The sequence below is a fragment of the Rutidosis leptorrhynchoides genome, chromosome 7, assembly GCF_046630445.1.
Source record: "Rutidosis leptorrhynchoides isolate AG116_Rl617_1_P2 chromosome 7, CSIRO_AGI_Rlap_v1, whole genome shotgun sequence".
Classification (NCBI taxonomy): Eukaryota; Viridiplantae; Streptophyta; class Magnoliopsida; order Asterales; family Asteraceae; genus Rutidosis; species Rutidosis leptorrhynchoides.
The window spans coordinates 48286602-48314003 of record NC_092339.1 but is presented as its reverse complement, the minus strand read 5'-3'; the positions used below and the strand labels follow the sequence as shown (position 1 = coordinate 48314003).

The 27402-nt window shown below is 33.7% G+C and overlaps 2 protein-coding genes across 2 annotated transcripts; both read right to left on the bottom strand.

The window, feature by feature from the left end:
* Positions 1-18317: 18317 nt before the first annotated feature.
* Positions 18318-19196, bottom strand: LOC139859188 (root allergen protein-like). Its single transcript, XM_071847983.1, has 2 exons — positions 19025-19196; positions 18318-18598 (listed from the first exon to the last, which is right to left on the bottom strand). Exons 1-2 carry the CDS (start codon positions 19194-19196, stop codon positions 18318-18320), a joined length of 453 nt encoding a protein of 150 aa, XP_071704084.1.
* A 2009-nt stretch (positions 19197-21205) lies between these two features.
* Positions 21206-22614, bottom strand: LOC139857467 (root allergen protein-like). Its single transcript, XM_071846220.1, has 2 exons — positions 22380-22614; positions 21206-21676 (listed from the first exon to the last, which is right to left on the bottom strand). The coding sequence occupies exons 1-2, from the start codon at positions 22558-22560 to the stop codon at positions 21381-21383; spliced, it is 477 nt and encodes a 158-aa protein (XP_071702321.1). The 5' UTR covers positions 22561-22614; the 3' UTR covers positions 21206-21380.
* Between the last annotated feature and the right edge of the window lie 4788 nt (positions 22615-27402).

Here is a 27402-nt window from a genome sequence, read left to right as displayed (position 1 = left end):
ATGCCGGACCCCGGTCGAACCGGGTGCCAAACTTACTAGTCATAGTCCCCCTGTTAAGGACCCGACCCTCTACCGCAGCCTCGCAGGAGCAATACAGTATCTTACATTTACTCGCCCAGACATTTCTTATGCTGTTCAGTAGATCTGTCTCTTCATGCATGACCCTCGAGAGCCACACATGCACGCTCTTAGGCGGATTATTCGTTACATTCTGGGTACCACTGACCTTGGACTACAATTATATGCATCTTCTCCCACCACATTGGTCGCCTATTATGACGCTGACTGGACAGGTTGTCCCACCACCAGACGGTCTACCTCGGGCTATTGTGTTTTTCTCGGTAACAATCTTCTGTCATGGTCTTCTAAGCGGTAACTCACACCCTCTCGTTCCAGTACAGAGGCGGGATATCGAGGAGTTGCCAATGCCGTTGCTGAGACGTGCTGGATCCGTAATCTTTTGCGCGAGCTTCATTGTCCACTTACTTCGGCTACATTAGTCTACTGTGATAATGTCAGCTCCGTCTATCTCTCTTCTAATCCAGTTCAACATCAGCGAACCAAGCACATTGAGATTGATATTCACTTTGTTCGTGATCTAGTTGCTCAGGGACAGGTTCGGGTCTTACATGTTCCTTCCAGATACCAGTTTGCCGACATCTTTACCAAGGGTCTGCCGTTTGCACTTTTTGATGAGTTCAAATCTAGTTTGAGCGTCCGGAGTACTCCCGCTCCTACTGCAGGGGAATGTTAGCCCATATTTATTAGTGTATTTATGTGTTGGGCTTAGCCCATTAGCATTTGATTAGGGTATTGCCTATATATATGGCTGATTATTATGTATGATGGGGACACTGAATAATATAGCTCTTTACATTCCAACAGTGTTGATGCGACTTAGAGGCATGTCTTTAAGTTGATTTTGTGGTTTTTTGTAACATTCATTTTCTCTTAATATATTATACCCTTTACCCAAAAAAAAAGTGCATATGTACAATAAAACGTTGTGTAGTTGTAGTGTAAGTGTCGTGTCATATTTCTAGTTTATTTTCATGATTCTAGAAGTCAGAAAAGTATTTGATGCTTTGTAGTAGGATTGGGTTAAGTGTCATAATGGCAAAAATCCGTCTACGGATCTATGGATCGCGAGGTTATCCTCGGAAAATGTGAGATTATTATTATTATTATTATTATTATTATTATTATTATTATTATTATTTTACTAGCCTAAGGCCCGCGATTTCGCGGGAACTTCTGTATGAGTGTTATCGAAATTGTGATGGTTCAAGCAAAATCATATTATACATAATATATTCGTTTGATTACAAAGCAAAAGAAAATAGAATAATAATCTATTAATGTCATTTAGTTTGTAGTACTATTGAATACTCCGTATTAGATATTAGTTGAGAGTTAAATTTGTAAAGAAATATAAGTTATTATACATTGATAACCATCACACTGGCCATTAGCTCTTTTGCGAACAATTCACATGAATCACACATTCGTCTTTGTAAACGGGGCATTAGAAGCATACCAACGTTATAAAGTGTAAACGAATGAATGTTAAACCTAAACATAAAACGATAAGCGTACCAACATAGGTTTAATGTTTATATACTTGTAACATACTTAAAGTATTAATACATCAACCGATTCACAAAAACCACATTACGCCAAAATCACTAGACATGTTCAAGTGTAATCCCAACATAGCTTAAGGCCCCAATTTCGCTAACACTTTTGTATGGGTGTTATCGAAATTGTGATGGTTCAAATAAAGTAGCTTTATATATGATATGTTTGTTTCATTACAAAGTAAAAGAAAATAAAATTATAATCTATCAATGTCGTTTAGTTTGTATTACTATCAGATATTAGTTGATAGTAAAATTTGTATTTAAATATAAATTTGTAATCATTGATAACCATCACTCTTGCACTTCCACAAACCACGACATTCTTTTGTATGTAGTCCTAAATAATTCAGAGTCTTAAAAATACAAATTTAAAATGAATATCATATGAATACAAAACCAAGCATGGTTAATGAACAAAACATAATTTAGACACAACACAAGTCATACCCATGTTCATGTCCAATAGAGGTTGATGTTGCTTTGTAAGAAAAAGTGAATATATGTACAACGAAAATCAGAAACACAAGTAAAAGATTACAACGAAAGAACAAAACAAATTTTGAGATGAAATTAAAAGGAAAATGCATACTTTTGAAAATAAGATCAGTTAAAAGGTTGCCTAAAAATTAAATAGGGAGTAAAAAGCAAGGTTGGTTTAGCTCTTACGTCCTCATTTAATGTATTCAACAAACTTGTAATCGACCGCATCCCACCTCATTCACTAATTAGGAACGTGCATATATAGAAGATTCATTGCTTAGCAAAACTGGAGGTACTGTACATGAATTACAAAATATTGTTAGTAAATAAAGACTAAAAGTTTGAATGTAAAATTAATAAGTATGATGAAGTTAATAACTTATGACAAAAAAGAAGCCCATAAATATAGCATGATGTTCAACCCATTAGTCGACCCACCAATTTTAGCAGCATTAGGTTAGCGTACAGTACTATGCATATGAGCTTATCATTAATTATGCAGCAACGTATTTTTGCCCCAGATAGGAAGCTTGTTTGATACCAAGCTTGTTTGATACCACAACAAAACCTGCCCTAGTGCTTGAAGGCAAAAGCTCACAAAACACATTCAGCAAGGTCCACTAACAGGTATCTCCTACAAAACCATTGTAAAATATAAACCCCTTAAGACACATGTATTACTATAAATTAAATTTTTGGATAAAACAGGCGAATTCGCAGGATAATATAAGAAAATTTGTCGTAATGGAGTAATAATAGATGTTAAGAGCAATATGCATCTTTATTGTGAACTTTTCACCATTTTATTTTAATTTCACAACTGCATGATCCGAAACAAACTGTTAATTTGCTATTAGCTTGAGACAAACATGTGTAGTGTTTTATCTCTAAAAAGGTCAAATGGGAAAGATAAAAAACATAAAATGAAAAAATGACCACAAGTCAAACAACTTGAAAGTCGCCAAAATAGCAAAAACTTTTTCATTCGAGGCATAATAATTATCTAAAATTCTGTATATGCCTATGTTAAAAAAGTTTGACATGCCTTTATAGAACTGAAACGTTTTAACTAAAAGAGTTTGGTGTCAACCCGACCCAAACCGTATGAAATAGCATGTTTTGACATGTTAAACAACCCATCAATTTTGTTTAAAAAAGAAAACTGAGAAGTTAATATGTCTACAATTCTCATTCGCCAACTTCCTTCCATGAGTCTCTTCACCTCTCAAAACCTCTCAAACATAAGTCTATAATGGGCATGTTACCCTAAAATAAGTCTATACATAGTACTATTTCCTTCCATGACCTGTTTGGACCTATTTGACCCATTTAACTCATTACGCACTTCAACCTGTTACCCAAACCGACTCAACCTGACCCGTTTGGGACCCCGTTTAAAATTCGTACCCGTTTGACCCATGACCGATTTTAAATCAAATCTGTTTTGACCCGTAACCCAAACCGACCCAACCTGGCCCGTTTTCCAGATATAGTTTAAATGAAACGAAGATCTTTTTAATGAAAAAACTTGGGAACCAATATTTTCTTTTCTCTCCAAAATAAAACTCTGAAACAAAGCGGAAGTACCTGTAGAGTGATGGGTCTCATATCTTTCATCTCAACTTGAGAAATTTTTGTGCCTTGACTCAAAGCCTCTCAACATTGAAGCACAAGTGACTAACTTTTTCATGTCAAATCCCGAAGAGCCTAAAGAATGTCAAAGTAGAAACAACATATATAATATATCAAACTATGGGGGAAATATTCGCAATATACAACGGAGAATATAAAAGAAATAAAGTTACATTCAGTAGATTTACAAATGCTATCCAGATCCTCCGTTAAGAGTTCCAATAACCCATCTTTCTCCAACAAAATTACCTGTTATCCATGCTCTGGCCTCTTCACCCCAAAAGCAATGAGATGCATAAGGAATTATAGTACTATAATATTATAGATAATGGTAGAGAAAAAAAGGCTGATGAATTGTAGGTCAAAATAGATGTTCTGAATACTATTTATATTGTTATTATGACATAAGGTACTGTAAAATTCTTAGGTAATCATATATTAAATTTTGATTATTCACTTTCAAACTCTTGGGAGCCCATTTTGACCCATGTAAACTGCACCTGAGCATGGGAGTGGAATATAAAACCGTTGTGCCAATCGCCTTCTAGCTGCCTCGTCTAGGTCATGTGGTCTATTTGTTGCTCCTGCTATCAGAAAATATATGATCATAAATAAAGTGAAAGTAGATACCACATTTCAAAGATGATACAGTAATATATGGGCTGTATTTGCAGGTCACCTATGAAAAGAAGTCATTCATTTCCACTATCAAATCCTTCTGATAATCTGTCCTTTGGCTGACCCATTCTCTCATGCTCGCAATCAGGCATATCTGGGGGTCACATTAATAACTTTTGCAGCGTCTAGTGACACCTGAATATAACGGATGAAAGTTAGCAAATTGATTCATGCAACTGAGATTTGAACAACACAGCTAGAATTAAAACAATGCTCTATGATTTTATATATAGATTTATCTTAATTTAATCCATTTTTCTTAGCAAATTCTTCTCTACAACAAAATAAGTAATCTAATCAATAATTCAATAATAGTTAATAATATTAGAATCTTAATCACTTTTACCTGAACTCTTAAACCTGAATTGGTTTAATCCACATTCAAAGCTGGTTGAACACATCAATTTAAATAAATAAAAATCGTGTATTAAGATTCAAAATCATAAACATAATAGTTGAAAAACCAGGTTCAAAACCTGGTTGAAAAAGCATGCAACTAACATTCAGAATCATAAATTGAAATTGAAATAAATAATAAAATTCGTGTATTATTATTACTACAAAAATAGAGTTGAAAATTTTACAAAAAACAAACCTTGGAGAAGTGGCGATTACATGTTCAATTTCAATACCGTTTACGAAGACAATGAACCTTAACAAAAAAAATATATCACGATCATCAAATGTTGAAATTAATTTGTATCACTACAGAGTTTATCACAATCGAAATTATTTATCTGATTTAATTACCTGATTTCATAGACTTTAGGGTTCATTTTAAAACCATAAACTTCAAGCTTTCGCCGAATTTCGCTCTTTGATTTGATTTTCTCTTGAATTTGATTCGTAATCATATTAAATTACTCGGATTTTGTTGTTTACTTAAGAGTTAGATTGTAAAGAATGAGCACAAACTGATGATCATACATATATGATACATGGATGGTAAATCGGATCTATAAACTAACAAAAATAAATGTCTTTGACTGAATTGTAGCAATAATAATCATTTCGATCAAATCATTGTTCCATATTGACAAGTTCATGCATCAACAGATTACTCAGAATTATAATTTTTTCAAACAGTGTATAATCACTCTCGCACAACCATTTACACATCCAAATTCTAGATGCTACAACCCGGTTTATTTTGAAAATTCAAAATAACTTTGTTAATTTCGAAAGGGATGCCCAAACTCTAGAACCCGTGACCACTTATGTGTATGATTATATAATAATTCTTTATCGAAAGTGAATTCTTTATGCGAGGGAGACACCGATGTTACATGAATTTTTTTTACGTGAAACTGGTAATCCTTAATTTGATATCCGGTGACCATCAATCGAAGTGATAACCAAATGATTCAAATGATATTTTATATTGACAAAATAAAAGCTTACTAAGGCATTTCATCAAACACTTGTTAAGCAGTTCATAAACCACCTGTTATCAATCACTAATAATTTGAAGAAAAAACATCTGATTGTTGGGTTAACAAAGGTAATGAACAATAACAATGACAATATGGAAGTGAATAACACAGTTGTTTTGGGGCGATTCCCCTACATCACATAAAGCGTAACATCATATCCTAGGTGTCAGAACCTAATCTTCCCCCTACATAACAAACACGTGTCTTACCCCACATAATTTCTTTCATTTTATTTTTTTTCTTCGTAAAAATCTACAACACAACACGTGTCCCAGATCTATACCCAAAAATTCATTCACTTACCCCTCTCTATCTCCTCTTACCTCTTCGCATAACCAGAAAAATAAATCAAAACACCATTTTTCACACCTTCAGCTTTGAAATTATATGGCAACATCATAGTATTACTGCTAAGAGTTTTACAAATCGAACGGTATCCGCTTTGTATAAACAGCTTAAACTTGGTCTCAAACGATTCACGTCGATGACATCTGCTCCGATCCTTTTCCGTTATGATACATTGGTTGTCTTGCTCAAAAACCCTAATTTATTCATTCGTTTGCTTCAATTTAGGATCGATTAGGGTTAGCAAAAATTAGGCTGCTATTATCTCTCCAACTTCGATTCGAATATAAATACTACTGCGATTATAACAGCGATGAAATACAATTCGATCAAAAAACAATCCGGCGATTTAAGGTGATTGATATTCGAATAAGATTAAACGTTTTTGGATTTGGTGGTTTTATCTTGAACGTTAGGCGATTGAGAAGGCGGCATCGATTGCGATGAAAGTTAGGGTTTCGATTTTCAGGGTTTCATTCACTTTTCAATCGTTGTTAATGTTCTCGCCGGAAGCCTTGAAGTTGTTTCGTCCATTTCAGGTTTGTTTCAGAAGATTTGTTTACTTTTTTTTTTCATCTTTACTATCATCTGATTGTTGGTTGCTTATGAATTCAGTTATTTTCATTGAATTTGTTTTTGATTCAGCTTTGGATGTTGACGATGATGACAAATTTTTGTGTAGAAGTTTAAGGCTGCTTTGCAAAGGTAATTTCCTAGCTTATGTTCTTGCTTCGTAATCTCACGGTTAGTATTATTATTTCGTATTTTACTATCACTTGAGTTTGTACTTCAACCATTTGTTTTAACAAAACAATGTGGTGATGTTAACAATATATGTTTTCGACTAATCGATACTACCACAACTAATTTTTACAAATTAACATATACCCATATAACCTTTATATGTGTTATGTAGGGTAGTAGCTTAATTGTATGGAGTGATTGACATTTCAGATTTCTATGTTTATTAATATGGTGTCCTAGAAACAGGGTGAATCGAGATACAAACACACTTGACTATAACCAAGGTTGACCCAAAACAGAAGTTATATTCAGTCTTCTACAAAATTTAATATCTTTGTCATACCTGGACACTTCTGCCAGTCAAATACCAGCTTCGAGGAAGGAACCTAGGGTATTTTGATATGTTTCTACAATTTTCTAACTGATCAATTCGATATGTGTTCGCTCATTCTCAATTCTTGAATTTATTGCTGATGCTAGCAGGATGGGCTCATGCACGTTTCTCTATTGTCAATTCTTCTTCATTGCTTTATCAATCTCGACAAGGTATGTGCTTTATTGTTTGTAAATTTCGTTAATATTCGGTAAATGTTTTCAGTGCCAGTATTAAAAAATTTAATTTTAAGAAGTTACACTGTAAATGAGTTTCATATAGTGTAATAGAGGATATTAATCTATGCATAACCTTTAGAAATAATCGAGATATGCCAGAATGACTTACAAAATTTCTACAATGTTATAGTCCTTTCATTTATATTAATTTCAGTTATTAGTTATTTGGGTACTATAAATGAAGGTTTTTTGGGTGATATAAATATTGTATATTTGTATATTTGTTACTATCTATATGGGTCTAATGAACTCAGTGTAGCTTACGTGTTATTGTTAATTTGCTAATAGTACATTCTACTAAATATAGTTTGGTTAATCTAAAATTATTACGGTAACAATATTGTTTTTGCTATAAAAGTTTTCCACAAATGGAAGTTTTTTTAAGAACGGGCATAAGTTAATTGCAGATAAACCAAACCTTGACCCATTTAGATCCATGCTTAGGAAATGGTCAATTTTAACTCAAACTATGTTCACTAACTTATCTAGCAATTCCTGACTTTTGTCTAGTAAGTTTATATAGTCAATGTGTGAAATATGATTGAACTAATTATATAAATTACCAAAGGGCCATTGGCCTGGCGGTATTGTGGTGGCCTGATAGAGAACAAGCATCCATAGCTGAGCAGTCCAAGCCCACACATGAGGCCCAACAACTCTAATCCCAAAGGAACTCTTATAAATAGTGTGGGTTAGGGTTAGAGAAGTCAGTCATGAATTAAGTATGTGTTTGGCTCTTTGAGCTTGGGCAGGAAGTAAGCTATGGAGCTTCTTCTCTGATTAGGCAGAGTGTTTTCCGTTAGAGTAGATCTCCTCTATTTTCTGTTTACCTTCTTTTATTATCAATAATAACAAAGATCAGTTCATCAATTATTCGTTAATCAATCTGTTATTTCATCATCTGTTCATCATCTTATTGTTAATTACTTGCTACCTGCTGCTGTTATTATATCAGTTTCCTATCATGGCCCTTTTAACCAAGAGGTTGAGGGTTCAAGTCCCGTCGTGGACATATTCGTGTAAAGTGTGTGTGAGTTTGCCTTAAAAAAATTATATAAATTCAGTGATAATCCCTGTCTTTTGAATCTAATAGGGTTTGTATATATGAGAATTATCCAGGAATTGAGACTTGATTTATATATTATCACAACAGGACAGGGAATCACACTTGATTTATATATTATCACAACAGTTTATATAGTCAATGTGTGACATATGATTGAACAAACTGATCAGTAGTTGCTTTCGTAATTTCCAACAGGACAGTGATTCACACTTGATTTATATATTATCACAACGGGTTTGTATCAACTTTCTATCTAGGTTAGTGGATTCAAAGTCGAATCACGTCAGAAGCTCGAAACAATCCATTGACAGTAACATTCGATTCATACATCGCTTTGATTCAATAAAATATATGCAAAAGGTACCAAATTTCATTTTCTAGGTTAAGTATTCGATATGACTGAGACCCAATATTTGAATTGTGGTATACGCCGATCAGATTGATAAGTTGTGTATTGATTTCATTCCTATTCATTACAGTATTTTTATTCACATCAAGTTGCGTTTTAGTCTCTAACAATTTGTATTGGTTTTGTTTCTAATATGTATACCATCCGAATGTCATGCTATATCTGTTCAATTTTATGTTATGTGAAATCATTGTTGCTATGAAGAGTAAGGCTAAAATATTTGTGGTATTATAATCTTCTTTTTAAAAGTAAATTTGACTTGCTATGATAATTTTTTTTTGAAAGGCAAGTTGTCGGCATCGAATACTCTCATTTGCCACGCACGCAACCTTTTTACGGAGGAAACCCAAATCACACCGCATGAACCCAGTCATTAAACCATCCTAAGGGGCAGGTGGACCGGATTTGAATCCTGAATGGATCTAGGGGAGAACCCCCGGGGTCAATGTGGAACTCCATCATTCAGGCAGATTGATTAATAGGATAGGCAGTGCGAGGCTCGAAGCCATGAGCTAAACCCCAACCCCCACACACAAGGTGTGAGGATACCACTGAGGCGAGCCTGCAATGGTAAATACTTGTAGCAAAGGCTGCAATGAACACTAACGGAATTTTAGAAGAAGATGTACATAACATGTTAATATGTTACACTTTTGTATGCATTTTTATCATTAAAGTGCTTTGATTTAATTTTGGTTTTCCATCAGATCACGTGAATGAGATGAAGAAGTTCTTAAGTGATTAAAGGATATCAAGTGGTATTATTGAGATTCTGGTTTCAAGCTTCAGTACTTCTTTTATGTTAATAAATGTTTTAAGAAGATTGTTTGCCAAAAGCATATCATATGATCGATGACGATAGGCAATAAGGTAATTTACAATTCCCTTAGTTCAGAATACAGTAGTTATCATGCTTTCCCTAGTTCAGAATACAGTAGTTATCATGCTTTCCCACCCAATATTATAACTTCCTTGAGTACTTTATTTACAGGTTGAAGAGCTTGATAACGAGATGGAACAAGACTATGGTATTTGGTGGGAGGTACTGTTTGCAACTGAAATTTGTATTTAAGTCTTAACTTATTCAACGTGACACATTGTATATTTTTTTATTTTTTTGCAGTTCATCGATACAAGACAAAAATATCCTTCCTGCTGTTTGTGGTTTACGGGTGGGACTGTTCAAGATGATAAGTTTGAAGGTGTTAGTGATGAGGATGCAGAAGATGATGAAAATGAGAAGAATTTGATGAGGAAGAGGAAGAGAAAGATTGTAAGGAAGAAGATGATGTCAAGACCACAAAGTAGGTGACATGTTCTTTGACAGTGTATTATCAAAAGTGGATGTTAAATTGTGTGCGTGGCATTGGTGGTTGGTCATACGGGTTGGGTATTAGTCAAAGTTGGTCAACATAACTATGTTAGGTTGAAGATCTTTGAACAAATTATTTATCATCTACTGTTTTGCTATCATGTTTAATATATAAATATATATTAAAGCATAAAGCTCGAGTGCTTATAACAATTTGTTTAAGATGGTTACAAGCTTTTAGAACATTTCAGTTGAATGTTAGTATCTGGCAAAAAAAGGATAAAACTATGGTATATTAACATCGATGATTAATATATTTTGGTTCTCTATAAATGTTCGTAAGATGTTGAATTTTTTAGGGTGACAGTTATTGCCCTTTTTTGGTTTCAAAATTTTGAAGGGCAAGATTGCATACCGTCAACCAAATAAACTAACTGTCAACCACATTCATGAATTGTGGTTTACTTTGACAAAATGTCAACCAAGGAAATATGTTTTAATTGTTTGAAAGTTTAAGGTGTAATAATGTGTCTGGCTTTGTGAGGAATGATGTGTCACCGAGACAGGCGGCATGGAATTAGTAGCTTTAATCTATGTTCTTTTTTTTTGTAAAGCAAAAAAACTTAACCAAATTATGTTTATTTCATCCACAACAATAATTGTGATACTCTCTTTATGATACCGTAATTGATATAACATAAACATTTCAGTTTTTTTGATTAAGAGTAGCCGTGCAATGCACGGGCTCTTAACTGAATACTGTAGCGTCTTCCGAACAAACTGATGTTACTACCAGGCTTACGGAGTGGTAAAACAGTTAAATGCAGAGAATTTAGTAACAGAAAAGAAAATTCAAGTGGAAGTTGAAACAAGAGATGAATAAGAAAAAGCCAAACCTCTCCGTGTCTTATGGATTCACAACATTTTGAAGAAAAAATAAACTCAAACCGGGTTCAACATGTTTTTTCAAGTACTGCTGCAAGTACTGTACTTTTTACTACTATGATGTTTCCAACAACTAAAGTGTTACGCTTACATTTCAACTTCTTTTACGAACAACTCTTATGCACTTTATTAATTTTTACAACATTCATTAGAAAAACTTAACTAGATTGGTTGAATTTAGAACATTTTTTGTTTAAATGTCAACTTATATGTTTTATATGAAAGATTTTTGTTGTTTGTTAATAACTTCATTCATATTTTATACTTAGTTTTGATTAGGGCCCTCCGTGCAACGCACGGGCTTTTAAAAGCTAGTTTCTTTATATTTCACTGAATATTATTTGAGTACATACCAAATAGAAAACAACGACTAATACTTATACTAAGCAAAACAAATCTGATCCTATTTTTTAGCTAAATAAAAACTGCCAACTAATTGTGGTGCATATCTCCCATGACTCCCTACTTTCTCTCCACTTATTCTTTTACTCAGTCATGCCTTGACTCACCCAAAACCCACGTGCAAAATTAGCCCAGCTAACACTGATAAGATCACAATTAATTTGGTACCGTCTTAGGGTTTTGTATTCATGAAAAAAATGTAATTTATCAATCACAATTCCATCACAATAGATCAAATTTTTTTCTTTAAAAAAAACTTAATAACACAAATTTCTCCACCAAAAAACATGATGATAATGATTGTTTAGCAGAATGAAGATAATAAGCGTGTTTACCTGATTTCACGTAATAGTCGACCTGTAGGTGATTGTTTATTTGAGATCAAAATCAAAACGTATCTTCTTGTGATTCCATGAACGTAAAAGTCGAGTGCAGGAAGTTCAGAGATATCTGGTGGATCGACATTTGCTCAAACAATCTAATCTTAATTATCCAAATATAATTCTTCCTGATTAAGAGTATTGTTTAATTGATTTCAAAAATAAAAAACATACCTTGTGCTATTACGGTATCAAATTCGATGTAGATGAATGAAGTTTTAATTTTCTATCGTTAATTTTCTTTTATGAAAATAGGGTTTTCTGTTGTGAGAGGAAAATAGGGTGATTTTGATGATTTGTTGATAAAGAAATCCTTTTTTTCTTCGGAACACCTATTTTGGCTAATTACTCCCGTGTTGTTTTGAAACTGGGAGGGTATTTTGGTCTCATTATTACTAATCTTAAAAATTATGAGATCATAATCATTAAATGTTCTTTTTAATGGTTTAGATCTAGTGGTACTTTATGAATGGATGGCTATGATTAATTGTTGGAGATTTAGATGATCTATTTTTGTGTTTGTTATTATATAAGCGTGTTTACCTGATTTCACGTAATAGTCGACCTGTAGGTGATTGTTTATTTGAGATCAAAATCAAAACGTATCTTCTTGTGATTCCATGAACGTAAAAGTCGAGTGCAGGAAGTTCAGAGATATCTGGTGGATCGACATTTGCTCAAACAATCTAATCTTAATTATCCAAATATAATTCTTCCTGATTAAGAGTATTGTTTAATTGATTTCAAAAATAAAAAACATACCTTGTGCTATTACGGTATCAAATTCGATGTAGATGAATGAAGTTTTAATTTTCTATCGTTAATTTTCTTTTATGAAAATAGGGTTTTCTGTTGTGAGAGGAAAATAGGGTGATTTTGATGATTTGTTGATAAAGAAATCCTTTTTTTCTTCGGAACACCTATTTTGGCTAATTACTCCCGTGTTGTTTTGAAACTGGGAGGGTATTTTGGTCTCATTATTACTAATCTTAAAAATTATGAGATCATAATCATTAAATGTTCTTTTTAATGGTTTAGATCTAGTGGTACTTTATGAATGGATGGCTATGATTAATTATTGGAGATTTAGATGATCTATTTTTGTGTTTGTTATTATATATATTAAAGATTAAAGATTAAAGATTAAAGATTAAAGATAAAGATTATTATTATTATTATTATTATTATTTTATTATTATTATTATTATTTTAAAAAGGGCGTTTCACGTATTTAGAAGGTCCTTCATCAATATGATAAGTTACGCCTTTTAAATTGGGATCCGGTAATAAATCAAATTCATCGAGAAACTGAAAGCCCAATTGATAAATACAGTCAACCAATGTTTACAGGGTATATATTTATCCATTAAGTAATTTATACGATCATTATACTCTTTACCATTTACAATATTAATGGACGCAATAGTTTTATGTAGCCTTATAAATTATGAATTTGAATAGTGTACTAGTATTTGATAAAGGTTGCTTCATGAAACGCTCGATAAGTGTTCGACAAAATGCCCAGGTTAGTAGTTTTTTACAGTTGTCATCAATAGTTAATTCATAATCGTCATTTTTAATAATGTTTACAGGGTATATATTTACCCATTAAGTAATTTATAAGTTCAATTCTACTCTTTACCGTGTACAGTTATTTCATTTACAACTAATTTTTCTATAATTCAGCAAGTAGAGTTTATACGGTTCCTCCTGTTCCTGAATTTGCTTAGAAGTGTCAATTGTGACCCATTTACCTATAAATGGGTCAAAGTTGGGCTATAATTGTTTAAATGCCTTGACTAAAATGCAAATTAGTCACTAACAACAACATTATAGTTAAGTTGATAGAGACAGGCCATTGCACATATATTCTCCAACCGCTTAACCTTATTAACAGCTCACGAATGGATCACCTAAGCCCGACGATTGAAAAGGATATCATAGGTGGGATGAGAAGAGATTCAAGATGAAGGGTAAAGATCAATTTAGTTTATTATTCTGTTTAGAAGGAACAATATATAGAATAGAGGTCTGAGCATGTTTAGGGCATCTTTAATTCAGTAATCTGATTTTGCTTTCTGTAATTTCATCTTTATATTTATAGAAGTTCATCTTATTCATTCCATCTTTTCATCATTACTTCCATTATTAATTTCAGTTCTTAATTACCTACTACTGCTGCTATTTTGAGTTTCTCATCATCATTAGTTTATTATTAATTGCTTGCTTTATTACCTATCTTTCATAATCTGATGCAGCTGCTAATTGATTATTATCACAAGTTCAGTACTTCTCTAAACGTATTTGCTAATACTAACAGAGATAAAGATATATAGTTAAATTAAAACACTTACTATTCCTTAATTAAACGTAATTAAACATTGTAGTTAAAAGACCTTAAGATCAGTTCTTAGACCAATTGTTATTATATCGAACTAAAACAAAGTACAATATATAATGACCATAAGTTACATAACCGGAAGCACATGTCCGTTATATTTCAGAAAGAAAAAAAAAAAAAGAAAGATGAAAATCACACTAAAACAAAGCATTCAAACTGAACCTTTAAACGTTCGATCATACATGGTCTTATTTAGTAGTTAAGTTTCAGGATGAGCTTTGAGATACGACTCAATCGCCTTGAAGGTTTTGCTGCATACTTCTTTTACAAACTTGGTTCTATCTTCACCCAGCTTAGAATCACCTTTGCTCTTAAACTCCATTGTGTGCTTGTATACAAGGTTGGAGAACTCGGATCTCGGGGAGATCTCGTTTGGACATTTTTGAGGAGATCTCGGAAAATCTCGGGGAGATCTCGGACGTTGACTTGTGTTGACTTTCTAGTTTTTTAATATAAATATGTATAAATATATAAATATATGTATATTTATATGGATTTTTACAAGAAAATTTGAGAAATGAGCAAAAAATTAGAAGAAAATCCGAGAAATTGCGAGAAAATCCGAGAAATTGCGAGAAAATCCGAGATCTCACCGAGAAAATCCGAGAAATCGTGACGTTGACCGAGATTTTAACCGTTGACCGAGAAATCTCAACGAGATGGGAAAATATTCTCGGCTGAGATTTGAAACCGAGATCTCCCCGAGATCTCGCCGAGAAATTCCGAGATCTGCAACACTGCTTGTATACACTTCCTCCGTTCGAAGATGGTACGAACTTAAGAAGATGCTTGGCAGTCTCGATTATAGGGTCCGGAATTTCAAAGAACTTGTAGCCGAAGAAGCTTAAGTTGGTTTTGTCAATGATATCCACCTTGTTCTTTAAAACCGTCCCTACATGTGCGTTATGCATGCATGCTCTCAATTATAGTAAGTCGTGATTACACTATAAACAACATAATAAACACAAACGTTTGGGTTTTATAGTTCATTTTAGAATGATTATATAATGATCTTCATCATGATCAAAAAGAAAATTTCAAATTTAGTCTTATACTAGTGAAATGACCCGTGGAACCACGGTTGTTTAAACGAAACAGTTTAATAATATGTTTTAGGTATTAAATGAACGTAAATGCTAAAGTCATTTAGTTTAATGACCCGTGGAACTACAGAGTCCGAATAAGAAACTCGTCAGCTAAACATTTCACCAAACACCTAAAATGCATATTAAACAATCCACATCCAATCATAAGAGATAATATTGGTTGTAATTTTATTTTAAAAATGTAAAATAAAATATAAATATAGAATTGGTTTACTTCTGACTAACTTTTATACCTTCTCATACTCAATTTAAAATAATTTAATTTTAATAATTAAAATAATTTTTAATAAGATTTAATAATAATAATTAATTAATAAGATTTAATTTTAATTTAAAATTATTTAGATTAATGACATCACCCACCATGCTTAGATTTTTTTCTTTTATCTTTTAATTTTTTTTATAGAAGAGAATAGTCTCATTTATGACATCATCATTATAGCATTTTAATCGAAACTATAGATAGATAGATTAGTTGCTCATAAATAATAGATTGATACAGTACGTTTAGAGTTTTCACCGTAGAATAATACGCAACTGTAAAACTGGTTAAAAAAATTATTGTTATTTTGTGTTACTAGCTAGCGATTGAAATTTCCGAATTTACCAGTGCAATTAAAAGATACTTATCATTTCTCTTAATTTAATTATGTGTTACTCTTGTTGTTATAAAAAAAAATAAAAAACAATAAAAAAAAATAAAGAATTTTGTTAATTACCATCCTTATATGTAGGGTGATAATTTGTACACCACCAAGATTTAGCCATTCACCACTAGTTGTGCTTTAAAGCACTGTACTGTACAACTGTCTAATGCACGTTTAGTGGTGTATGGCTAAAAATGGTGGTGTACGAATCAGCTCCCTTATATGTAATGGTCTTGATACTTCCAACACCACTATCACCTTTAATGGATTTGTAAGTATCTGGTTGGGCCTTAGGGGCGATGTTGTCGAAGTCACTGTAGGCCTTAAAAAGTTTGGAGGCAGGAAGTGAAGAAGTGAACTCAGCGATTAGCGCTGGTTGGTTGCTGCTTGTTTGATTTGTTCATGCTTCTTCCGTAGTCGAGTCTATTCGGGTGGGCTCGATGTCGTTGCTGACGTGTGTTGACTTTGTGGACCTCGGAAAATTGATGTTTATTGGAGTGTTTCTCTCGGAGTCTTTTTTTCCGCTCGAACGGGGATTTGATCTTATTCGAAGGGCTTGTTCTTCTCTGGTTTTGGAGTTGATACGGGGTTTTCGGGTACGAGAGGTTGCTTTGGTTTGCAGGCCTCGGGTTAGGTGCTGCTGGAGTGCCCGGTGTTCTTTTTAGTTGAGTGGCTTTTGAGTAGTGGCATTTGGGGAGTTAGATACGAGATCGGTTTTATGTATATTTTAGATTTAGGTTAGGTGGTTTGTTCGAATGTATTGTCTTTTACAATTTCAACGTGCTCGCTCTCTTTCAATGATATCGTCTAATGTTTGTAAGACGATCAGAGCGAGACCTTTCAATTATTGTCGTTCGTGTGTACCACCGGATCATTTTGATCTTTAATATATATATTAATATTAATATTAATATTTTCGGAAAAAAAAAAAAAAAAAAATTAATCGGTTCTTCTCGCATTCTAAAATAAATGATTATTGGAAAATTGCTTCTTGCTTTACTTCCTTAATTCTAGCAAATACGATTAACAAAAATTCAAATATATCTTAGTGTTGGAAACTAAATTGATTCGTCATCAACTACATAAATTATGAGGATAGGAAGTAAGTGATCGAAGGCCACTTTCGTCAGGTACGCATCACCAAAGCTTCTTAAATTGTGTTACTATTTGATTTTCTATATCCAAAGAATGTTTTCTGTTTAAATTTTGGATGTTTTTGTTGGTTAAAACGTTGTTTAATTTGACTTCATTACATAAAAGGGTTTTTATGCCTTGTGTGTGGTTAATTTCAGTTTCAGTAAGTCTGTCTAGTGCTGGCCAGGATGCTTGGTTTTATAATCTCACGCAATAATTTTATATAGCCTTCAAGCCCCTATGAATCATGAACTTGAATATTGTTCTAGTGTTTGATAAGGTCGCTTCATGAAACGCTCGACAAGTGTTCGACAAAATGCCCAGGTTAGTAGTTCTTTTAGTTGTCCTCAATTGTTAATTCATAATCGTCGTTGTTAATAATGTTTACAGGGTATATGTTTATCCATTAAGTAATTTATACGTTCAATTATTCTCTTTACCATGTACAGTTATTTCATTTACAACTAATAGCAAGTAGAGTTATATGGTTCCTCCTGTTCCTGAATTTGCTTAGAGGTGTCAATTGTGACCCATTTACTTATAAATGGGTCAATTTTGGGTTATACTTCCCTAAAAGCTTCAACTAAAATGCAAACTGATCAACTTAATCAGATTCATTTAACCACAACATTATAGTTAAGTTCAGTACTTCTCTAAACGTATTTGCTAATATTAATAATGATAACAATGTAGCATGTATAGTCTAATTATAACACTTACTATACACTAAACGTAACTAAACATTGTAGCTAAGAGCTTAAGATCAGTTCTTAGACCAATTGTTATTATATCGAACCAAAACAAAGTACAATATATAATGACCATAAGTCACCTAAACGGAGCACATGTCCGTTTTAGAAAGAAAAAATAAACGAAGATGAAAAACACACTAAAACAAAGCATTCAAACTGAACATTTAAACGTTCCATCATACATGTTCTTATACGATAATTAAGCTTCTGCAGGATGAGCTTTGAGATATGACTCAAACGCCTTGAAGGTTTTGCTGCAAAAGTCTTTTACAAGATCGATTTTATCTTTATCGAGCTTAGAATCACCTTTGCTCTTAAACTCCATATTATGCTTGTATACAGTTCCTCCGTTCGAAGATGGTACAAACTTAAGATGATGCTTGGCAGTCTCGATTGAGTGGTCAAGACCTTCAATGAACGTGTAGCCGAAGATTAAGTTGGTTTTGTCAATGACATCGACCTTGTTCTTTAAAACCATCCCTACATGTGCATTATGCGTGCTCTCAATTATATGGAGTAGTATAGTATATTAGTATTAGTATATAAACAACATAATAAACACGAACGTTTATATTTTATTGTTGTTTTTATGTTTACCATTCTATAATTCATTTTAGAATGATTATATATAGTGATCTTCATCATGATCAAAAAGAAAATTTCAAATTTTAGTCTTATATTAGGAACTAATAAATTTCAATATGTTTAGAGTTTTCATACGCAACTGTAAAAAACTTGTGAAAAAATTACTCCGTATTGTTATTTTGTCTTATTGAAATTTCTGAATTTACCAGTGCAATTAAAGATACATATCATTTTTTCTTAATTTAATGATGTGTCACTCTTGTTGTTATATAAAAAAATAAAAAGATATATAAAGAATGAATAAAGAATTTTGTTAATTACCATTACTATATGTAACGGTCTTGATACTTCCAACACCACTAGCACCTTTAATGGATTTGTAAGTATCTGGTTGGGCCTTAGGGGCGATGTTGTCGAAGTCACTGTAGGCCTTAAAAAGTTTGGAGGCAGGAAGTGAAGAAGTTAACTCTATTCCGAATTTGTCAACACCCATTATATTTATATTTATATTATATTATATTATAATTATAATTATGAAATTATAATTAATGTTAAATCTTAAAAGAGAATATGCAAGAAGATGAAGGATTTTGTTGTGATGAAATATGAGTGAGCATAGGGGTTTATATACGGCTTGAAAGCCTTGAAATACTATACGTTCATCCTTTTAAAATTGTGAACATGCAAATAGTCTCATAGTATGAAAAAAGAATACGTATGCGCATACCATCTATTAGCGATAACATGAGATGAGAGATTAGTTAACAACTTGAGTTTATCTCAATGATGTATGTACTTGTATCTAACTAGTAACTACAATTCATTGTACTTTATCAACTTGTAATTGTTACTATGTATTTTGAATGAAACTCAGGGCCACAATTCGTGGTTTGATATTCTCATATGGTATTAGACACGTAACATATTGATTCCAAAATTAAACCCTACATCCCTTCTTATTCTCTTTTCGTTCCGCAATCATCATGACTTCCACATCTGCGCTGCCAGTTCGTCGACCACCACTCCCACAGATGGAACCCTATCCTTAAACACAATCTTTTTTTTCTTTTTTTTTTCTTTTTTTTTTTTTTTTTTTCTTTCATTTAGCAATTATTTCCTCTGGAAACATCAACTTCTTTCGCTTCTCTTTTTCCAAAAGCTTTTCGGCTATGTCGTCGATGGTTCGCTGCCAAAACCTGAACCGACTCTCACCACTGATGAAGTCACGCTTCCTAATCCTTAAAACATATGGGCTAAAGATTATTATTCGCTAATAAGCACTTATTGGAAAATTGTGATTTCTCATTTTGATGTATTTCCTTAATTCTAGCAAATAGAAAAACAAAAATTCAAATTTATTTTGGCGATCAGAAACTAAACTGATTCTTCGTCAAGACGTCAACTACATCACTTTCGAGGATCAAAGTAGTTGATCGGCCAATACCATTTCGTCAGGTACATATCACCAAAGTTTCTTCAATTGCGTTACTATTTGATTTTCTATATCCGAACAATCAATTTCAGTTTAAATTTTGGATGTTTTTTGTTTTTCAGAACGTTGCTTAATTGAACTTCATTACATAAAAAGGGTTATTATGTGTCGTGTTTGGTTAATTTTTGTTTCAGTAAGTATATATGTCTAGTGTTGGCTAGGATGCTTGGTTTTATAATCTCAGCAATAATTTTATATAGCCTTCAAGCCCCTATGAATTATGAACTTGAATTGTGTACTAGTGTTTGATAAGGTTGCTTCATTAAAAGCTCAAGTGTTCCACAAAATGCCCAGGTTAGTAGTTTTTTTAGTTGTCATCAATAGTTAATTCATGCTTACAGGGTATATATTTATCAATTAAGTAATTAATACGTTCAATTATACTCTTTACCGTGTACAATTATTTCATCTACAACTTATTTTTCTATTATTCATCAAGTACAGTTTATACCGTTTCTCCTGTTCCTGGATTTGCTTAGAGGTGTCAATTGTGACCCATTTACCTATAAGTGGGTCAATTTTGGGTTATACTTCTCTAAAAGCTTCAACTAAAATGCAAACTGGTCAACTTAATCAGATTCATCTAACATCATTATATTTAAATTCAGTACTTCTCTAAACGTCTCTGCTAACATTAATACACTAAACGTAATTAAATATTGACAACTTGACTGACTCTTAGAGCCAAAATTAAATTTCAGACAAGATTTAAAATCCATGGAAATTTGATTTTACCATTTTTATGGCGTCTCAATTTTATTTTTTATTTTATTTTATTTTTTAAAAAACTTTTTCCTACTTATTGGCCGAAGGTCCACTCGAAAGCAATCTCTCTATCCGTCGAATAGAGAGAGGGATGATTTTCTCTACTTTTGAAAGTGTTTTCACTCTAGGTGGAGAAATGACTTGACTTGACTTTATTCTGGGAATGATTGTCTACATCTCACCTCCCTATACACCACTTATGTGGTACTGGGTTTTGTTGTTGTAATTAAATATTGTAGTTAAAGTAAGATCAATACTTAGACCAATTGTTATCATACCGAACCAAAACAAAGTACAATACATAATGACCATCAGTCACATAACCGGAAGCGCATGTCCGTTATTATACAGAAAAAAGGTGAAAAACACACTAAAACAAAGCATTCAAACTCACAAAAAAACGTTCATACAAAGTCTTATTTAGTAAGCTTCAGGATGAGCATGGACATATGACTCAATCGCCTTGAAAGTTTTGCCGCATCCTGCTTTTACAACATTGATTTGATCTTCACTCAGCTTAGAATCACCTTTGCACTTAAACTCCATTGTGTGCTTGTATACACTTCCTCCATTTGAAGATGGTATGAACTTAATAAGATGAGTGGCAGTCTCGATTATACCCATCAAGGCGTCACCTTCAAACACCGTGTAGCCAATGCATAAGTTGGTTGTGTCAATGACATCGATCTTGTTCTTTAAATCCTTCACTGGGTAACCTACATGTGCATTGTGCATACTCAATTAAGTTGTGTTTACACTTTAAACAACATTTTAAAATGATTCATTGACTTCAAGATTCAAGAAATATAATAAATGTTGGAGATAATCGGTTAATGTGGGCAAGTCAAGTCCTACATTAGAATAAACCAAATGTATACATATAAGCTTAGTAGGACATCCATCTATCACCAATTTGTTTTAGTTTGTGTTTTATACAATTGAATAATTTAGCGTTGAATTTTTCAGAATGTAAAGATGACTTGATTCATAAACTTCGTCTTTTAAGCCTTCATTTAGCTAAGTCCAAAACTATAAATTACAAAGTTTTTATTTATTCAACTTTCAATTTAAAATTTTGAGTTTTATTGTTGTTTTCATGTTAAATATTTTATAATTCATTAGAATAGAACGATTATACAATGATCTTCATCATGATCAAAAAGAAAGTTTCAAATATTAGTCTTAGTTAATAAATACGTAGTAATATGGAGTAGATTACTATGTTTAGAGTTTTCATTTCACTGTAGAATAATAAGTAGTACTACTACGAAACTGTAAAAATTTGGTGAAAAAATTATTGTTATTTTGTATTATCAGCGATCAAAATTTCCGAATTTACCACTGCAGTGAAAAGATATATATCATTGTTCTTGTTATAGGATAAAAAGAATAAAGAAAATATATAATTAGGATAGTTACCATCAGCATATGTAATGCTCTTGATAGTTCCAACACCACCATCACCTTGAACGATGTTGATGGATTTGTAAGTTTCGGGTTCGACCTTGGGGCCGATGTTGTCGAAGTCACTGAAAGCCTTAAAAAGTTTGGAAGCAGGAAGTGAAGAAGTGAACTCAATTTCAGCAGTGATAACAGCCATTATAATTGATATTAAATTTACTTAGTTCTTAAATACAAAATATGCAAGTGAAGGATTTTGCTGTGATGAAATATGAGTGAGCATAGTGGTTTATATAGAGCGTGAATGCCCGGTAAATGCGTTCATCTTTTTGAAATTGTGAACATGCAAATAATCAAAGAAAGATAATAATAAAAAAAGTGAAAAGTTGTGTCTGCGCACTCCATCTATGACTCCTTGACTTGGCGCACCTTTTTTTTTTTTTGAAAAGCAAAAGTATTATTATTATTAACCAGATTATAACAATACAATACATGTCCCTATACTCTTCTATACAATGATGTTAACAGTCGAAACAATCGGAAAAAGATTGGATTTAAAACATAAAAAGTTAATCGGAAGTGCCGTAGGCTAAATAACCTGATGAGGGATGAACTTGTGAAACACAAGCGGGGCAGGAAGAGACAGCCGTGCCGATCAAGCGGCGACAAAGATGACGAACAACCTGCCCATTTAATCTAACCCACATAGGCCAAATAAGACAAACGATCACTATCTGATTATTAAAATGCCGTATTAACCGACACCCGATCGATTTGGAGGAGGTGCCACGTAGAAAGATGGGTTGAGGAGCCATTGATGCCATGCGATTGATGTTTTTTTTCTCGAACGGTTTGAGATCCAACTAAAACTTTGAGTTTGGATCTCGGAAATTATCATTGCAGGATTCCAGATTTTTCCTGAAAAAACTTTTAAAATTCTATGTTTCCATAAGATGTAGCACGTAATCCATTTAGTAGCTTGCCATAAGGATTGCCCAGTGGAGTTATGCGAGAAGCCCTGGTCGGAGATGATGGCCTCATTGATATTAGAAATTGTATAGCTATTTTGATTCCACCAGCCGAGTAATTGCATCCAAATTGAAGCCACTTTTTGACAATTTATCAACGCATGGTCAACGGTTTCGATATGTTGGTCGCATAGTGGACATAAGATGGTGTGAAGGTCAGTCCCTTTCTTATCTAGTTCATACCTGACCGGGATTTTTAATTGGATGACCCTCCATGAGAATATGAAGACCTTTTGTGGGACGTATTTGTTGCGGGGTAATGAAAGATTTCTTGAATTGATGCCATATTTTAGTGTATTGATTAGGTTTGACATCGTTGATGTAGTGAAAATGCCGGATGCGTCAAGGGAAAATTTCCATGAATCAGGGCGATCTGAGGTGCTTACTGTAGATAATAGATTATTGAGTTCCGTAAGTTCGTTCGTTGCACGACCACTAGGAGCCCGAGACCAATCCCAATTTCCAATCGAATTGGAATGAACGTTTAGAATTCTATCGGCAACAGTTGTTTCTTTATGAGATTCTAACATGTAGAGTCTATGGAATACTGATTTTAAATTCTCTGATCCGATCCATATGTCATGCCAAAAGCTAATCGATGTACCATTGCCAATGCGTTTTGAGATTGAGGAAGTGAAAGATGTTCCTAAGTTGTCTGCGACTTTTCCTGCTTTAATAATCTCTTTCCAAATGGTACGACCTGAAATGTTCCTGCATAAAATGTTAGAATCTAACCCCCCCCCGGCCCATATATACTTTTGATTATTTTTACCCATAGTGCATTATCTTCATTTTTAAAGCGCCACCACCATTTACACAAAAGTGCTATGTTTTTAGCAAACAAAGAACCCACGTTTAAACCTCCACTTTCATATGGTAAAATTATTTGATCCCATTTAATCCAGTTAATTTTATTATCATTTGAAGAACCACCCCAAAAGAATTTCCGTCTTTTAGATTCGAGGACCTTAAGGGTAGCGGAAGGTGCATGAAATAGGGAGAAGTAATATAATGGGATACTACTTAGAATGGATTTGATGATCGTAAGGCGGCCCCCGAAAGAAATTGATTTGGCAGCCCAATCCGTTAGTCTTCTGTCAAATTTTTCGATGATTGGTTGCCAAGAGGAGGCGTGGGAAGTGGGGACCCCAATAGGTAGGCCAAGATAAGTAAATGGAGTAGAACCCGCTGAGCAGTTAATGTAACTAGCCATTTGCTCTGTTTCGGCCGTAGATGTGCCGATACCATAGAGCTTGCTTTTGCGGAAATTAACTTTGAGTCCCGATATATTTTCAAAACATTTTAGGATTTTGGAGATAAATTTGGCGCTTCTTTTATTCCATTCGCCGAAGAAGATTGTGTCGTCCGCATATTGGAGATGTGTAATGATGAGGTTATCATGCCCAATTTTTACTCCTTGTAGAAGATCATTAGCTAATGCTCTTTTTACAAGTATGTTAAGACCTTCAGCGACAATAATGAATAGAAACGGTGATATGGGGTCACCTTGTCGAATTCCCCTTCCGGGCGTGAATTCTTTAGTGGGCGAACCATTGATTAGTACGGAGATAGATGAAGAAGAAAGACATGCACGAATGAAGCTAATCCATTTTAAACCGAAGCCCATGGATTGCATGGTTTTAAATAGAAAGTCCCATTCAATGCAATCGAATGCCTTTTCAAAGTCTACTTTAAAGATTAGTCCCTTACGTTTTTTACGCTTAATTCGTCGATTAATTCATTTGCAATTAAGACACTATCAAGAATATTTCTTCCTTTGAGGAATGCGGTTTGTTCAGTACCAATAACTTTTTGGATGACCTTGGCAAGGCGGTTGGAAAGTATTTTGGTGAGGATTTTATAGTAGCTACCTATTAGGCAGATTGGGCGGTATTCGTTTAAACCGATTGGATTAGGTTTTTTCGGGATTAAAGTGAAGAAAGATGCATTGCAGCCATTGGAGATTTCTGAGTTGACCCAGAACCAATCAAGGGCATTCATGAGGTCTTGTTTTATCAATTTCCAGTGTTTTTTAAAGAATTTCATATTAAAACCATCCGGGCCAGGGGCTTTGGAGCTGTCGCAGTTGCATATGGCTTCCCATACTTCATTTTCGTTAAATTTGGCTTCTAAGAGTTGGTTATCCATCGTGGTGATGTGGTCGAGATGTGAAACATTGTCAAAAGGGCATTCGTGACAGAGGTGTTTGGATTGGAAAACGTTATTGAAGTATGAGTATGCTTCTTGTTTTATTTGATTAGGATCTTCGGACCATCTACCGTTAATTGACAAACCATGGATATTATTTTTGCTCGTTCTTCTTTTAATATAATTGTGAAAATACTTTGAATTTTCATCACCCTCTAATGCCCATTTAATTCTGGATTTTTGTTTAAGCATATTAATTTTCTTCTTTTCTTTTACGATATGTTGCATTTTTTCATCAAGCCATTTTTGCTTTTCTGTTTCGGATAATGGTCTGGTTTCGGCGGTATGTTCCCAGTTATTACATTCGGTTAAGTGATCTCGGATTTGTGTATCTATGTTATCGAGTTGGTTACTATGTTTTTTAAGTTCCATTTTGACGTTCTTAAGTTTATTACGGAAAATGCAATCAGGTCTATTTCCGTTAGTTGGGATCGACCAAGCTCTTTCTATAACAGTGTCTGCATCTTTTAGGTCGAGCCATGTGTCAAACACACGTATGGGCTTCGGACCAGAATCGATGTGATTATTTCTTAGGATGATAGGGCAATGGTCAGAGAGATCACGATCAAGGGTTTTGGATGATGTGTTGGGCCAGATAGTAAAGATACCGTCAGAGACAAGAAATCGGTCTAGCTTACTAAATTTCATTGTTTTTTCGCATATTCGTGTGAATCTTTTACCGCCTAAGGGGAGATCAATTAGTCCTGAGTTGTTAATGAAATTATTAAAGTTATCCGCCCAAAGTTGATTATATTCAGTATTCATACGTTCCGTTTTGTTTCTTACTTCGTTGAAGTCACCGAAGACAATGTATGGTATCGTAAGAGAGTTTGTGAGGGATGAGAGTTCTTTCCAGAGTCTTTGTTTTTTCGAGTTGATATGAGGGCCATAAACATTAATGAAAGCAATTTCAGAGTCATATCCCGCCCATGACCCTCTTATTGCTAAAAAGAATTCGCCTTCGATAGCATAGTTAACAGAGAGGATATTGGTATCCCAAATAGTTAAGATACCTCCGGAAGCACCAACCGAGTCCTTTTGGACGAATTTAAAATCGGAATTACCCCAGAATGATTCAATGGTGTTATCATGCGTTTGTCCACATTTAGTTTCTTGTAAACCTAATATTGATGGTTTTTCTTTATTACAAATACGTTTAAGCCAGCTTATTTTACCCGTTTGCCCAATACCCCGAATATTTAGAGAAATCGTACACATGATAAAAAACTTACAAATAACGATGCGGCGGAAATTGGATTTATTGCTTATTACGACGGATCCCGATACGCTTCCCTACTTCGTTTGTGTCCATACTGTTGCTAGTGGTGGAGCATGTCTTGTTATTCTTTTTGTTACGTACCATGTCCATGTGAGACCCCTTCGAATAACCGGATGTGTTACCACCACCATTAGATGAGGGTTTGCATCGTTTAGCTAATTGTGTAATTCTGAGTTTTTGGCCACTTCTTGCAAGGTGTTTGAAATAGAGCATATTAGATCTAGGCCTTTTTATATCGGGAATGTGCGGTGTGATTTTTGGGATAGGGATAGGGTAGGCGGTGGTATTGTTGATTTTCCTCTTTTTATTGATTGTATTTTCTTTAACAATTAAAGGTTCAAGGTTGAAAGGATCGGAGTTTGATTGACGCGTGTCGTTTGGGGCGGGCATAAAGTGTAATGGTGATTTAGATTGGAAGTTTTGAGGTGAGGTATCGATATTATTTTGCTGATCAGAGCCGAGGATTTTGTCATTTTCCAAGGTTTCACAAATTGGTGAATTAAGTTCAAGGTTTGTTGAATTACAG